This window comes from Stomoxys calcitrans, chromosome 2 (assembly GCF_963082655.1).
Source record: "Stomoxys calcitrans chromosome 2, idStoCalc2.1, whole genome shotgun sequence".
NCBI lineage: Eukaryota > Metazoa > Arthropoda > Insecta > Diptera > Muscidae > Stomoxys > Stomoxys calcitrans.
In genome coordinates, this window is record NC_081553.1 from 129,740,791 (window position 1) to 129,758,018 (window position 17,228).

General features: G+C 37.4%; 1 protein-coding gene across 1 annotated transcript in view; it reads right to left on the reverse strand.

The window, feature by feature from the left end:
- The window catches only part of LOC106085909 (methenyltetrahydrofolate synthase domain-containing protein), a 47,295-nt gene extending 33,287 nt beyond the window's left edge, over window positions 1-14,008 (reverse strand). The window contains exon 1 of the mRNA XM_013250384.2: window positions 13,576-14,008. Coding sequence (XP_013105838.2) covers window positions 13,576-13,666 — 91 coding nt within the window. The 5' untranslated portion in view covers window positions 13,667-14,008. The remainder of the gene's footprint in view (window positions 1-13,575) is intronic.
- Between the last annotated feature and the right edge of the window lie 3,220 nt (window positions 14,009-17,228).

Below are 17,228 nucleotides of genomic sequence, written 5' to 3' on the forward strand. Positions count from 1 at the left end.
TTTGTTCGATAACCTTTTGCCATCTTCCTGGCAAATTTAGTATTCCACGCTCATAGAACTTCTGGCCTTTATCTGCAAAAAAACTGAACCAAGTGCGATTTTATAGCCTCATCATTGCCGAAAGTTTTACCATTTAAGGAGTTCTGCAAAGATCGAAATAAATGGTAGTCTGATGGTGCAAGGTCAGGGCTATATGGTGGATGCATCAAAAGTTCCCAGCCAAGCTCACTCAGTTTTTGGCGAGTGACCAAAGATGTGTGCGGTCTAGCGTTGTCCTGGTGGAATATGACACCTTTACGATTGACCAATTCTGGTCGCTTCTCCTTGATGGCTGTATTCAATTTGTCCAGTTGTTGACAGTAAACATCCGAATTAATCGTTTGGTTCCTTGGAAGCAGCTCAAAATATACCACACCCTTCCAATCCCACCAAACAGACAGCATAACCTTCTTTTGGTGGATATCGGCCTTTGAAGTGGTTTGAGCTGGTTCACCATGCTTGGACCATGATCGTTTTCGACTAACGTCATTGTAAACAATCCATTTTTCATCTCCAGTTATGATTCGTTTTAAAAACGGATCGAATTCATTGCGTTTAAGGTGCACATAGGGTGCATAAGGTGCACAAGCGTTGATTCGGTTTGTTAAATGAATTTCCTTCAATACATGTGGTACCCAAATATCAAGCTTTTTCACCAGTCCAAGACTTTTTATGTGATAATGAACGGTTGATTTCGGTATATTTAACTTCTCTCCTATCTCACGCTCAGTTACATGAGGATCCAATTCGATAAATTTGTCAACGCCGACTATATGAAAAATCAGCAATTACTTTTTGGGCAACCCAATATTAGCGAGATCCACCTCACAGATAATAGGTGAGAAAATACCGATTAAAGTCATCCACGAGATGAAGCGAATGAGTACTGGCAGCCCCAGGCTTCAGGGTCGAATCCGGAAGCTTTTAAACCACCCATTTATCTGTTTATTGAAACCGAAAATAATAGGGACACTGATTATGTATGTCAGGAAACGCTCCCAGGAGAAGGGCGAAGAGGTAGAGAAGCTAAATAATATGGCTGTTGTTCCTAAACCAGCCGGAAACGGCCGGACGCAGAGGTAATGAAATTTGGATGTGGACCGGAATCCCCTGCAACCCTTCGAGGAACGGTTCATTCTGGGACGACAGTTATTTATAGAAAATAGAGCAATATAATTAAAGCCGTCATCAAAAGATGCCCACAAATTGTCCAAAATAAACTGGTAGGCCATTGAAAGTAAAAAATCTCATGCCTTAAAAAAAACAGAAACCACGCAGAAATAGAAAATTTCAGCACCGTGGCCAACAATTTCCTTCTTATTTCAAATGTCTCGATTTTGGTAAATCCATACATACATTTGTAAATATATATTTATTTATTGTTTTTACCGGCCTTTTGGAATAAGAATAAATCAACTTCACATTTCCAATCAAAAACATTTTTTTTTTTTTTTGCTGACATTTCCAATAAACATTTTTTGCTGACAATGCCTCTTCGAGCCGAAAGGTGCTTCGACACACGAGCGCACATTAAATATTGTTTATAATTATTATCGCCGCGAATTAGTTTTTTCGTACCTAAAGAAATACATAGCACAAAACAAGCGGCCGATAGTTCAAGCAAACATGGATGACGATCTTAATGGAGGAAGAGAGAAGTGTGTGTGTGTGTGTTTGCGATTTCGGCTTTTGGTGGTGGTATGGTGGATAAGAATTGTTAATGGTTGATGCGCTCATCGCTAATGTATGCCAACGGCGAGAAATATACACAAACACACACTCACACACAAACTATATTATCCCCACGTCTAACCCCCTTTATTTCATACATACGTTCATACTATTCCATTCCAAGCAGCAATAGAAAAATAATTCTGTTTTCTTTTGCTTCATTTTTTGTGAATGTTCGGTTCTCTTCTTCACGGTTGTTTCATATTTACTAACACTTTCGGTGTATAATCGTTAAATGACGGGTAAAGAGAATGGGGGGTGACGGTGGTGTGGATTAAATGTTTATTCTTCTGGTCAGCGGCGTTGCATTGGAAATAGCTGCGCGCGTGCTTTTTCAATTTTGGTCATTTGATGGGGAAAGGGGGCGGCAAAATTTTACCTTCACACTCATTGTGGGAGTATGTTGGCACATATATATGTACAAATGCATATACATGTGTATATGCAAAAAACGACTCTCAAGTAGTGATGATTTTGCCGCCTAATTTTTTTTGCATCAAAGCTGTCATTACTATTTTGTTTTTTCTCGAAGCACATTCGTTTTTTTCGTTTTATCTTTACATTTTTACTATTCCATACAATGAGCTTAAATCTGTCATGTATGGCTAAGAATAATTTGCTACGTTTTATAGTATAAATTTATAAAATTTATACCTATTCTCTCATTTTTGAATCGAAGAAGAGATAAGAAATTTAAAACCTCCCAGTATTGCATAGTGCATAATACCCTACATAAAAAACATTTTCAAAGCTTGGTTTTAACGTTCGACGCTACCTCGAAGGACATTTCATATTGCAAAATTGTTTAAAATTTACTAAAAAACGCGAAAAGTGGGTCTGCCAAGTTAAACGCGTCAACTAAAGCCAATCCAATGCAAAACCATCAGCCAAATGCGAAAGACGGTATATAAAACACAAATTTTAGCTCAATTGCGTAGAAATTCAGGCTCCTATGGGCTCAAGAATTCAAATCCTTGGATGTGTTTATGTGAAATAATCTTAAACTTTAATGACCTATCTGATCTACATGGGGTGTTTGTTAGATGACATAACTATACATTACATACCAAATATCAGTCAAATCGGACAAAAATTAAAAATTTCTTAAAGCTTAAGGGGGCGAATCGAAAAATGGGTTTATATGGGAACTATATATACAATATATATATAGTTCCCATATAAACCGATTATAGACATCTCTCTGTAGGAGTTTTTTTTTTAATTTTAGCTTAATCGCTTAAAAATATTGGCTTCTCGGGGCTTGAGAAATCAAATCGGAGGCCCTTTTTCTTTAGAAGCTGCATAATAAAATGCTCATGATATAAACTTTCAACAACTTGAATGGAGAATGCCTTGTCGTTATTCAGGTTTGTTTGAACTTATTGAATGAAACAAATCGAAAAACGAACACCTATTTTTACTATGTAATTTTCAGTATTTTAACTGAACTAAACTTCTCACATGTCAATGAATGCAGTCCGATTCAAGTTTTAAGCTCAATGATAAAGGCCTCCTTTTCTATAGCCGAGTCCGAACGGCGTGCCGCAGTGCGACATCTCTTTCGAGAGAAGTTTTACATGGCATAGTACCACACAAATGTTGCCAGCATTAGGAGGGGAAAACCACCGCTGAAAAATTTTTCGTTCAGCGTCAAAGGTGGACATGCTAACCTCTGCGATACGGTGGCCTCCGTTATTTATGAATAGGCACATCTTATTTTACGGTAGAGTTAGCACGTTTGCGTTACAAATTAATGACCTCTCTCAACAGATAGAAATCTGAGAATCCAAAAAGTCGACAACGGGTTTTCACTGATGATTCCAAATGAAGTACATTCACTTGATTGTTAATAAAAACCAAAGTGTATGTAGACCGATTTTTACGATCATTATCTCAATTTGTTCAAAGGTTATGTGGCTGTCCGTGAAAGTTATAAGACTTAAACTTTTCTGTTTTGGATTACTATGATTTAAAAAAGAAGAAAAAAATGTAATTTTTCACAAAAATATAATCTTAAAGTGGTTTGTTTCATGACCTTTTTTAAATGGAATAAACCTTATTTTTGTCGTTAATAAGAAAAAGTTTATTCATTCGTGCAACAGGAACTAATTTTTTATGAAAAGTCAGCACCCTAATTCCCATGCTGTTCAAAATATTCTATATAGGGTCGGTGGTTGTGTTCTACGTCAAAACCCTGTACTTTCAAAACCATCATAAAGAATTGTATAGAATCGGCTTCATAACACTTAGGGTTGTCGACATCCTTTTTAGAAAATGTTGGGTTAAGTGATGGGTCGAAATACAATATTTTTGGGTCGGATGGTCCAATAAAATTTGGGAAAAACAAATGAGGCTTTGAAAGAAAACATAAAATTTCATATTAAAACCATGACATTAGGTTAGGTAATATTGAAAAGAGGGTACAGATATTAATCAGACCCATGCCACTATGGACATACACCTAAGCCAGCAATCGGTTTGTTGTGCGCTCTAAAAACTATAAAGTAACCTCTAAAAAGAAAATTTTAACATTGTTTTAGAGTGCTCTGGCTTTGGGAAACCTTAAACGAAATATTAAGCAGGTCTAGACAACAACAATAAGTAGATATCGGGTGAAAGTGGTGCTTGGAGAACGACCGCCCCCTATAGCACCTAATGTAAACCAGTGTAGTTCTGACTCAATCACGCTCCGGCAGATGCGGCCGCCTCAACTCCTAAAGAGCAAGGATTGATGCCAAAGTGTAGGATGTGTGCCCCGATTATGCCTGATACCACACGTCACCTGTTTAACTGCCCAGACATATCCGCTCGACTCAGACCCATATCCCTCTCGACGCACCCCACCTTAGTCGCAGAGATCCTGGATGTGGATATTCAACAGAATCAAGCAGACGAAAGATAAAACACAACACACTGCTACAACAACAACAACAATACTTTGACATACTTTTGCAATTTAATGATAAACCTTTAGCATTTCAATTGCTAACACTTTATAATGTTAATTCTATATTTTGAAACAGTGCACAGATGGCCTGCTCTAAAAAACGAAGGGCCCTTACAATTTAGTGAAAGCGGGGGAGAGTAGTTTAACAATAATTTTTTTTTGTTATATTTTAAGATTTTGTATAAAAAAAATATTAAACTCTAACCATAGCCTCATGCAAAGCTGTCCATATTTGTTTACGAATTGAAGGAATTTTCCTTATTTATTTACAAATCTTTTAAACAAACATACGCTTCACACTAATGTAAATATTATAAAAACTTGAAAGACATAAAACAGATGGAACGGGTCATTTAAAAATTGTTATTAAAAATGTTGTTGTGCGTTCTTCTCCAATAATATGAATGAAATCAAATTGTAAACAAGAGAGATTTTTGAAAAGGCAATAATAGACTAGAAAGCCGGCTAAGCCGATTCCGCAATTGCGGACGATGAACTCCCGCGGCACGGGATTACTATAAGCATCACACAGGCTGGGAACTACTGGGCGTTTACAGGTTGCGGAATGCTCCATACGGAGTAGCTAGAACTGCTGTCGTGCACAATCAGCGGTATCGAGTGGTGAGTCTCAGTGAAAGGCCGGGTGGAACCGTTTTTTTTTTTCTTTAAAAACTGAGTGCCTATGATGCTCGATACAAGATGAAATATTGGCGCCTTTAAATAACTAACGGCCATCATTTTCTCGCGGCGATCGGTCCTATAGACCGGAAAAAAATAATTTTGTCTACATTGATTCATTTTGCCCAACTTGTTTTCGAAAACATCTAAAGCATTCACACCAGTTAAGATTTTTTGAAGATTTCGTTTCCAATCTTCCAACACTATTTTTCTAACAAATAATTGTTGGAATTTAGTTTACCTTACAATATTCACATAGTTTTGTGACGTTTTTGTGCCAAAGGACTGTTTTGCCTTTATAAATAGTAAAGGCAAAACGATGCGTTTTCAATGCATTAAAAAGGGAAAACGACTTGTTTGCCCAAATCAGCTTTGGTCTGAAAGACTTATAAAACTGTATCAATTCAAAACTTATCGGCACTATATATAAAGGACTAGATTCTTGTTGTTGTTGTTGTTGTAGTAGCAGTGTGTGGTACACTGAGGCGGTAGCCCTTGCCGATGAAGGAATTCATCGGGTCAATCCGGTACATACAACCGGCTGCAATGGGATTCACTAGATTCTTATCAAATAATTGTGGATGGTCTAATGCTACGTCTACACTGACCCGTTTTGTCGTTGTGATATCGAAAACGACTTAACAGCGGCTTGCTCGTTTTACGTTTGACATATTAACTATTGCAAAATAAATATTTGTTGGAAGATTGCTGGAGATATGGCAAATTTTAAGGAAGTCTTCAATTGTTGCATAGTTTTAATTTTTGTGTTGCCATTTTGGCAGATGGGTATGTGTAATTCTAGACTCATACAGCCCTATTGTGAATAACAATACCCTGGGAGTTTATTCCCCACTCCCTTTTCCCCTATTCTGAATAACAATTTACTGGGAGTTTATCCCTAATCCCTTTTCCATTATTCTAAACAAACTTCGAAAAAGGGGAATATCTCCCAGAGAAAAAAGGGAGAAATTCCCCCAAACAAATGAAAGGGAGCTAAGATACAAAGGGGAATATCTCCCAGAGAAAAAAGGGAGAAATTCCCCCAAACAAATGAAAGGGAGCTAAGATACAAAATTATTTACGGACAATTTTAAATGTATGGAAAATATTTTTCACTTTTTCAACAAAATCAAGTACAAACTTGTTAGGTTCACCCGTTTTAAATGTCATGTACCCACCATAGAAGATTTGTAAAGTTTTTAAATTTTATTGGCACTCCGTTCCGAGTCGGATACTTAAAGGAGGTCCCTTATCATTGAGCTTAAAGTAGAATCGGACGGCACTCAATGATGTGCAAGAAGTCTTCTGCCTGTTCCTTAATGGAATGTTCGTGGGCAATTATTCAAAGTTACTTGGCGCCACATTTGGCAGCATTTACTCCATAGGAGTAAGAATAAATCCATAAGTCGCTTTTCGGCAGCACTATGCCCAGCAGCCGTCCCAAACACCAAGAAAAGCGGCCACCGCCCGGAAATGTCCATTAGATCTTCAAGTTCTAGCTCCATAAAATTAGGCCTTTAGATAAAACGGCGTATCAGGCAGGCCACCACAGCATTTATGACGACGAAGAAGAAGCAAACCTCTATACTACGAATCAGCCACCTTAACTTCTTTTGGCAACGGAAAACGCCAACATGCAGAATGTGTGTCCCGCACACAATCAGGTACAACACGACACAATTAATCTGCCTACCAGACCACTCTGGAAGCATCTAATCTAGCCAACGATTGTTGGATGAAGACGGAAAGTTGTTATTACAGCACAGAAATATGGTGACAAGCTGTAGGCCATAATAGTGTACTATTAAAATTCAAAAATTAAAACAAACATTATAAAAGCAACAGTAAACATGTTTGTAAACTTTTTTAGCAACCTTTATAACTTCTATTTGCTTATTTTTTTATGTTCTTTTTCCGAAAAAATAGTAGTCAAATGTTTAGCCAAAATAAAAACAGCTGAAGCAAAACAGCTGTTTTCGAAAATTCGAAATTCCCTCTCAGAATAGGAGGCTTTTTTTCGAGGGAGAAATTAATTCCCTGTGAGTTTATTCACAGGAAGTTTTCAGAATTGGACTGATAGACATTTTTTAAGATTCACATGCATATTGGTTACCTATAAATGATTCGTTTTGCCCTTATAATTTGTAAAGGCAAACGAATCGTTTCCTAGACTTACGCGGCCAACAGAAGCTGACACTTAGGTGAATACACTATACCAGACATGTACCGAGTTAGGGGTGTGATATGCAAAACAATTAGGGATTTTGATAGCAGCCCGAATTTACCTTTCAGTTTCAGTTTAGAGCGCACAACAAGCCTCTTACTGGCTCAAATATTTTGCTATTGTGGTATGTAACGGATTAATATCCGATCCCTATTTTCAACCTAACATTTTCCTAGAGATGATGAAGATTATCAAGCAAGCGCATCATATTTTGCTAAGTACCCAAAATATTCACATTAAAGAAGACAGAGACATTCAAAAATGAAAAAATGGATTCTTGTTTAGAAAGATACGATATTAAAGAAAAACTTTCAATACAAAATCCCATTTATTTCACATCGAATAACATTCAAACTATTCAAAGAAAAGTGATTGCATGGAATGGTTTCTCGCACTAACCATTTTATAGTTATATACTTGATTCATTGATTCAGGAGGCCACCGTAGCGCAGAGGTTAGCATGTCCGCCTTTGACGCTGAACGCCTGGGTTCAAATCCTGCCGAGACCATCAGAAACAATTTTTAGCTGTGGTTTTCCCTCCTAATGCTGGCAACATTTGTGAGGTACTATGCCATGTAAAACTTCTCTCCAAAGAGGTGTCGCACTGCGGCATGCCGTTCGGACTCGGCTATAGAAAGGAGGCCCCTTATCACTGAGCTTAAACTTGAATCGGACTGCACTCATTGATATGTGAGAAGCTTGCCCCTGTTCCTTAGTGGAATGTTCGTGGGCAAAATTTGCTATTTGCTACTTGATTCATTTGTTTTGCAAAAGGATGGCAATACATTGCAATGCTGAACGAAATGCATGATTAGAAGTGCTATACTAATATAGAATGCCTGCCTAATTGAATACATGTACAAACTGATAAGACCCATTTTTTTATATGAGGTAATAAACATTAAAGAATAACCATCAACAAGAACAACAGCCGCCATCGGATAGATAAGGGCAGAAAATAGAACATGGAAAAATATTTAACATTATTTCTGTATAAGTGCTGTGGAAGCATTGGGGATTTGTAAGTCAAAAATGTCCGTCTAGGTTGTTCCTTGCTAAGAAAATAAACATACTGGCTCATACACATCAATGACTTGCTGGGGTTCTTTCTAATCCTTGCAATGCATCAATAACATTTTTAAACCAAAACAATGCCTCCAATATCACACACTTTCAATTTCTTATCTATCATTAAGTAGACGCACTTAACTCAATCGGTGTCATAGATATTACAGTAATTTTTTCTGTTGTTCTCGTCAGGATTCGAACCCAGGCGTCAGCGTCATAGGTTAGCGTCGGACACGCTAACCTCTGCGTTACGGTGGCCTCCCGTAGTAGGATCTACGCACTGCGCTAAGCAAATTAGACAATGTAGATTTCGTTTCGTCAGCAAGTATGTGGCTACAAAAACAACAATGTGGAACTGGGTATGATCTCAAAGTCTTGATCCTTTAATCATTAGCTTGAAAAAATTTAATATTTCCAAAAAAATATATATACTTTAGGATGTATGGTAGCACACACTAGCTTGTATACACGGTAGCCGTCACGTTCAAGTTCTTGACAAATTCTTTGCTATGTTATTTTTTGAATTGAAAGCATTGTAAAGGGTGATTTTTTTGAGGTTAGGATTTTCATGCATTAGTATTTGACAGATCACGTGGGATTTCAGACATGGTGTCAAAGAGAAAGATGCTCAGTATGCTTTGACATTTCATCATGAATAGACTTACTAACGAGCAACGCTTGCAAATCATTGAATTTTATTACCAAAATCAGTGTTCGGTTCGAAATGTGTTCAAATTTTGACAAATTTTGTTCAGCGATGAGGCTCATTTCTGGTTGAATGGCTACGTAAATAAGCAAAATTGCCGCATTTGGAGTGAAAAGCAACCAGAAGCCGTTCAAGAACTGCCCATGCATCCCGAAAAATGCACTGTTTGGTGTGGTTTGTACGCTGGTGGAATCATTGGACCGTATTTTTTCAAAGATGCTGTTGGACGCAACGTTACGGTGAAAGAACACATTTCGAACCGAACACTGATTTTGGTAATAAAATTCAATGATTTGCAAGCGTTGCTCGTTAGTAAGTCTATTCATGATGAAATGTCAAAGCTTACTGAGCATCTTTCTCTTTGACACCATGTCTGAAATCCCACGTGATCTGTCAAATACTAATGCATGAAAATCCTAACCTTAAAAAAATCACCCTTTATATCATCTCGAGCTGGAGGAAGTTCGAAAAATCACCGATTGATTTACATCACAAAAAAATGTTTGTAAGTAATCTCAATTTCAGAGTTTTACTCGATTTTTGGCTGGATGGACAAATTGCACGACCGAGTTGAATTGTATGAAAATCGTTTTCTCCGACGAAAATTCCCAATTCCTAAACTAAGCTGTGGTCGCCGATAGCCGCTCTCCGATCGGTTTCATCGAGCCTGACACCAAAGCAAATGCGATTTACTATCAGGAAACACTTTTGAAAGCCAATTTGGAAACGAGGACACGCAAACATATTGGTCGTTGATCTTGGACGTACCAACAAAACTCGCCCGGCATGGGATAACTATGACCATCACACAAGCTCGAACTTTGAGCACAATTCTGTGTGGTGTTCTTCGTTATCAAAAGAAGCTTGGCCAGGAGCTACCAGGCGGGTCCACAGGTTGCAGATAGTGGAATGCTCCATAGGGAAGAGCTGGGGGGTCCTTACCAACCACCTAAACGTCCACAAATGGTGTGTTTATTCTGTTTCTGACAGCCTGTGTGTCTGCCAATTTTTTCAGTAATCAATAAAAACCTTTCATTCTATATCTACCTTTCGAGAGACACAGTGATGCATAGGTTAAACGCCCTGTTTCAAATCCTGCCGGCGAGAACACCTTCAAACATTTTTCAACGGTGGTTATCCCCTCACCAAATGCTGGCACCATTTTTGAGTATTTCAGTCATATACAACTTCTCAATAAAAGAGGTATCACACTACAGTGACACGTGGTTCGGACTCGGCATAAAACAGGAGGTCCCCTTATCATTGAGCTTAAATTTGAATCGGGCAGCACCCAATTGTTATTGTGAGAAGTTAGTTTTCCTCCAATTTGCTCCGCAATGGGATGTTTGGGAAACACTAAATCAAAATCACCTTTCGAGAGATAAACGTAAAAAAAAAACTGGCCATCATCGCATAAACCAGGAACGTCTAAGGAATCAAGCTCCGAACTTCATTTCGCTTACACATTCATCCAATTCGTTAGATAGCAATCCGAAAGACTTTTCTATTTGGGTCATTGTAAGGACTAATATATATGCCAGTATGGATACAGCGAAGTGGGCAACCGAAAGTGGTCTAGGCGTAGGTCTGTCTAAGACCGAAGTTATTCTTTTAAGCAGGAGATACAAGTAACCGACAGCGGCACCTGTCTCCTTGGGAGGAAAGAATGTTTGATTTATTAAAAGTGCAAAATAGCTGGGTGTTCTGCTGGACAGGAAATTGCGCTATACAACTGCAAGAGATTTATTGATTTACTGACCCTGCGCAAGGATGACACGCAAAATCGTGAAGAAAAAAAAAAATCGTGAAGACAAAAGTTGGGGGTTTAAACCGCGTGTTATGCACTGGGTACATGCTGCAGTACTCAGATCTACAATACTATGCAGATGGTGTTGTGGTGTGGCGGACGACCCTTCCAAAGTCCACCTACTGTTCAACACTCAGCCGGACCAATGGATGGCTTGTTTGAGCATCCATGCCGCACAGTGGATGACACCATGTGATGCAATGAAATTAATGCTACATTATTTAATGACTTTGGACATAGTGGCCGGACAAATTGCTGCAATAACTGCTGTGTGGCTAAAGGATCTTTCCCTTTATCCATGCGCCTCCTAAGGACACTGTATTATCCTTCATACAGTGCCCGATGTTCGAGGCAATGTAGATCTCGCATTCCAAAACTATATGGGCTAATCTAGACTTGAAGAGGTCAACCACCCTGCCGTCAGACAGACGTCTCAGTCAGTGTCCGTCATGACAAGTCACTGTCTCAACCCCATGGCAGCCGGTTGTGCGTACCGGATTGACCCGAAAGAGTTCTTCTTCGGCAAGGGCTGCCGCCTTAGTGTATAACATACTGCTACAACAACAACAACAAGTCACTGTCTAATCGAAAAACATGCCGACAGGCTGGAGGTTGCCATTAACGACTTTTTCCGAAGCTGTGAGGACGTTGGGCTTTTTAAAACGACCTGGATATTCAACGGTAGGAACTAGCAAGCATCTTCCTTCTCCTGCAAAAGCTATTGAACCGCTTGTAGGCCTTGCTTTGTGGTACAAAAGCTTTGTGTCCGCTACAAGGAACCAGTTATGGTTCAAATGTAAACAGACGTAATTATCGATGCATGCTCTTAATTTTCCTCTTCTCTCATATAAAAAGATTAATTTCAGTCTTATGTCCCCCACTTTTCTTTACATTTAATGTTATACAATTTAAGGACTTAAAACCAATTAAGAAATAAGTTAAGCACAGTGTAACTATTGTTTGAAATTAAAAAGTTTTTCTTCGAATTTTCAACGCCTGCTAATACAATAGTAACATTGTCACAAGTATTTTTAAGGGTGTTTTTATAGCGAATGCCTGCCGGAAAATTGGTCTCCAGGGTTACACTTTCAAATGACCTAAAGTCTGTGCGACTACTTATTTCGGGGCATTAAAAGGTTTATAGTCGATATATTTGAAAGCAAATTGTATTAGACTTGTTTCTAGCAAATTTCCAATAGATGTGTCATTGTCATTTTTTAATGCATGGAGGACTTTGTGACAAAATATTTTAGATATGGGGCAATACATACACAACATAGTAGTACATCGCACACACATATTTTCATCGCACCGTTGTTTAGTGTGTAGCGAATAGCGCAAATACAGCAGAATTTGCGATGATGATAAATACGAATTCTACTAAACCGGTATTTTTTGCAAGGGCGACAAAGCAGCAAACAACAAACAAAAACACAGCAAAGCAAAGAATGAAAACTCATGTTTTTCACTATCACTAATACGAGAGCAGCAATAGTAAAATGGTTTTGATGATAATGACGATGATAACAATTAGCGCACTATGCAACGGTGAAAAGGGACCAAAAGTAAATTCATGAAAAATGCAATTCTCAAATTGAAGAATTGGAGGAGGGGGCGACGATATATAGAAAAAAAAATGAATAAACCCCTCGTCTCTCGTCAACCTCAAAGAACTCTCCCAATGGCCTTATAAAATCAAGCAAAAATGAAGGGAGGAAATTTTTTCGTTTTATTGAAAACGTCACCGCACATGACTTTCGATGATGGAGAGATGAGACGAGACAGTTTGGCTAAACTAATTTTGTCCATTACAGGCATATACATACAGTAAACGCCTGAATGTGTCCTCTATTTTTCATACATTTCTTTAAGAGAAAAGGGGGGTATAGACGAAATATATGCGTCATTCACTCTTAACAAACACAATCGTGCCACTCGTTTATACATACATACACACAAATGTCTATTGATATATGTATACACACCAAAGTAAGAATAAAAAAATACTTTGAACTACCAAAATTCTAATGCTAAATGCTGACAGAATGACTGTCAGTTATAAATTTTTTCCAACAACACTTGCCCAGTAGAATTGCCAATACGACACACACATTCCAGAATGAAAAAAAAAAAACAATTAATAAACCGTCGAGAATACTCCACCCAAAAAAAACATTCAAATATAAAACTTTTATGTATTTCTTTTACAATTTTGTAGCAGCCCATTTTTGACATCGTTCCATTTCTTGTACCGTAAAATGAGAGGAAAGACAATGGAAAGAAGGGCGGGCGGGCAGGCAATGAGGCCGTTATGTATGCGGCTCTACTGCTCATCATTTCGGGGTTTCTTTTTATTTTTTTTTTTGCGACTTACTTGTGGACGAGACTTCTTGAGTTGCGTTGCCGCCATTGGTAGTGGCTGCCTCGGCTGCTGCTGGAGTTTGAGTTGTGTTTTGAGTTTCCATTTTCTTTCCGTTTGCAAGAATTCTTTTTTAGGTTTTTCCTGTTTTTCTCTTAACGGTATTTCTATATCCCTTTCACGGTATAAATTAGAAAAAACCCGCTTTTCTTTTACTTCAGTTTATTTTTTGCAACTGACTTTTTCCAGTTTCTTCTTTTTTCTCTTTTCTGCTTTTTGCAAAAGCCTTTCTTATGTATTTAACAATTTTCCAATCCAAAAACCCCAAAAACCAAAAACCACGTTTTTCTTTTCTCTTCCGTACGGTTCGTGAGCTCCCTTGATCGGCGGCACAAGCACTACTTTTCTTTGATATGAATGCTAGAATGCCACCACGTCTGTACATAACACTGGGTAAAATCGAGGCACCTGGCAATCCTATTTCTTCGTTTTCTAAAAAAGGACAAAAGTATAATTATACCAAAAAAACTACTGTTCTCTCTGTTTGATTTGTTTTAGAATTTGAGTGGATGAAGGAATAGACGTTCGAACGCTCACAGGAATTGATAGCCCGATGATACCTCGGGTTAAAGTTATCAAATCTAATGAATGAATGATTTACATTTTTATTTTACACTACATTTTACAATTTGCGCGGACATTCAAAAGTTATCAGTTATCGATTATCAAATATGAGGGTGTGCCAATTGGCAGCAATCTCCTATGGTAAGATGTAAAAATGATGTAGAGGTGTTTTTTTATACTGGTGAGAAAAAATTTACATTTTGCTGTGCCAAATGGTTACTTTCTTACTATAAAATGTTTTGATATTTCTGCTTGAGCCACGCAATTAAAATAACCAAAATTTATTGACATGACTTGCTTAAAAACAATTTTTAGTTAGCTTGCAATAAGAACAATTAAGTACTTGGGCATTGTTTACAGGTAAAAGTCTATTTGGATTAATGATTTTATTGTACCAAGATTTATTTACATGTAAAAGCCAAATGATTGCTGATGCCGACGCCGTCCAACAATTATTTCATACATAGGTTGTAAATGGCTCAATAAAAACATTTTTCATTTTCAAGTTTTTTTGCCTGTTAGGGCAATTTTCGTTAATTTCTTCTTTGAGAAGAACTAAATGATCGGAGATTTTTCTTTGTAAATGGAAAAGGAAAGCCAGAGATCGCAACACAAACCATGGCATAATTACCAGGTAGCGTACCGTTAACAGCTGAGTAAAATTTTTTCTCGCGAAGTGCATTATGCCGTCCTCCGACCTGCGACGGGCCCTCTCCTCAGTTCTCATGAGGACCTCCTCCATCAGGAGACAATGATCCTACCAGTGCGAAGACATAACTACATGCTGTCTAAGCAATACCTTTTGGGCTGTTATCGCAGAGACCATCCAAATCATCATCTTGTGGATAAATATTCAACGCCCAGAAGCCTTAAGGTAAATTACATGATCTAGAGCGTGAGGTTCAGCGCGGGTCTAGACAACATTCATGCAGACACATAAGCAGATGCCGCAAATAGCTACCGGGTGAATAAAGTCCTTGGAGAACGACCGCCTCCCATTGCACTTAAAGAAATTGACCTCCCCCGGCAAACCAGAGTAGTTCTGGCTCAATTACGATCCGGCAGATGCAGCCGCCTCAACTCCTACAGAGGAAGGATTGATGCCGACGTGCAAGATGTATATTCACTTAATGGTAGTGGCAGTTGCCCAACAAAATATTGAGTCCACTATCTGTCAAAATCAGTGATTAGTGCAACTTTAATTTTGAGTATGTTACTAGTTCGCGCCATTTTCCGTTGCTTGTGAATGTACGGTTCTTAACTATAATACACGCACACAACCAAATCTCGTTGACAGATAGTGCACTTCGCGAAAAAAAATTGTGCTAATTACGGTACACTACCTGGTAGTTATGTCATGTGATAAACCATGTCGAATAGTAAGCATTTTCTCCCATACAAAATAAGCGAGAAAATCCGCTTAGTGGGTAAATAAAACACCACTTAAGTAAAGGGAAGAAGAATATGGAAAATTAAATATAATCAAAGAAAATCAAAAATCGATGTAATTGCTGGTACTATGCTCGTTTTTCACCGTTTGAAAGCCACTTTTTTGAAACATCACGAAAATAATGATGATTGAGGGAATGTCTTACGGAATGAGATTAGGATTTTTTTGCTTCAAAATCTATTATCTATAAAAAGTAATCGGCATTAATCGACTGGTACCATATTCGCTTTCCGCGATATTTTTCGGCGATTACTTTTTTTATATAATAGATTTTAAAGCAAAAAAACTTGCTGATTTCATTCAGTAGTACATTCCTTCATTACTTATGATAAAATTTTAATGAAAATTTTATGTTATCATTGTTATTTGTGTAGTATTCACAAAAGTAATCGCGAAAAACATGGGTTTTCGACGGTGAAAAATTAACATAGTACTAGCCATTAGGCCAGGTTTCTCATTCTCCAGTTACAATTGATTGTATAAATATTCTGGTGGTTAATGGCTGGTACAATGTTCATTTTTCGTAACATTTTTTCGTGATTAATTTTTTTTTTTTGAATAATAGATTTTGAAACAAAAAAAAACTTGTTGATTTTATTCAGTAGGATATTCCCTTATAAAGGTTGGTATTATACACGGTTACTTTTTTGAAAATCTCAATGATAAAATAATATTTTTATGAAGATTTTTTCATAAGTAATGAGAGAATGTCTTACTGAGTAAAATCAGCAAGTTATTTTCCTTCAAATTGTATTATCTAAAAAAAGTAATCACGAAAAAATGTCGCGAAAAACGAACATAGTACCAGCTATTACTTATAAAAAATGTCTTAAAGTATTATGTTTTCATTGAGATTTTTTAATGTTTCAGAAGAGTAACCGTGAAAAATGTGTTTTCAACTGTGAAAAACGAATTAGTATCAGAGTATTCTGTGAAAATTTTTTTTTTATTTTTATAGTTTTAATGAGGAAAATAAAATGTAAAACACATATGAAGAAGATGAGTTGTAAAACCACGTTGACATTTCAATTTACGGCATTTGCCTCTCAAGATGGTTTCGTTAGGGGTATATTTTTGTTGTTGGGCTAATGACGCTACCTCAGGATGTACTTATAAGGTGAGGTCTTGCCTACAGCTGAGTACAATTGTTTTTATTTTTGTTTTGATTTTGTAGTAATTCTAAATGTCAAAGGCTTGCTAACACAGCTGTGATATTTTACTAAATTTTCACATATGAAGAAGATAAGTTGTAAAACAAAGTTTATTTCTAAAACCACGTTGACATTTCAATTTACGGCACTCAAGGTAGGTTCTTTGGGGGAAGAGTTTTTGTTGTTGTGCTAATGACCCTACCTATTAATTGTGCCATGACGCTAACCTTTAATTGTACCATGCTGGTAGACGCAGAAATAACAAATTGTTGTGTATTTCCAGAGAAGCAATTATATGCTAAAAAATCAGCATACAAAGAAAAAGGTATTAAGACGTGAAAACTTACAATAAAATCCATTGTTCATTAAAAAAGCAAAGCGCAAAAGATAAACAATTTTTAACTATCGGACCTAAAACCCGTACTTTACGCATGGCAACCAGC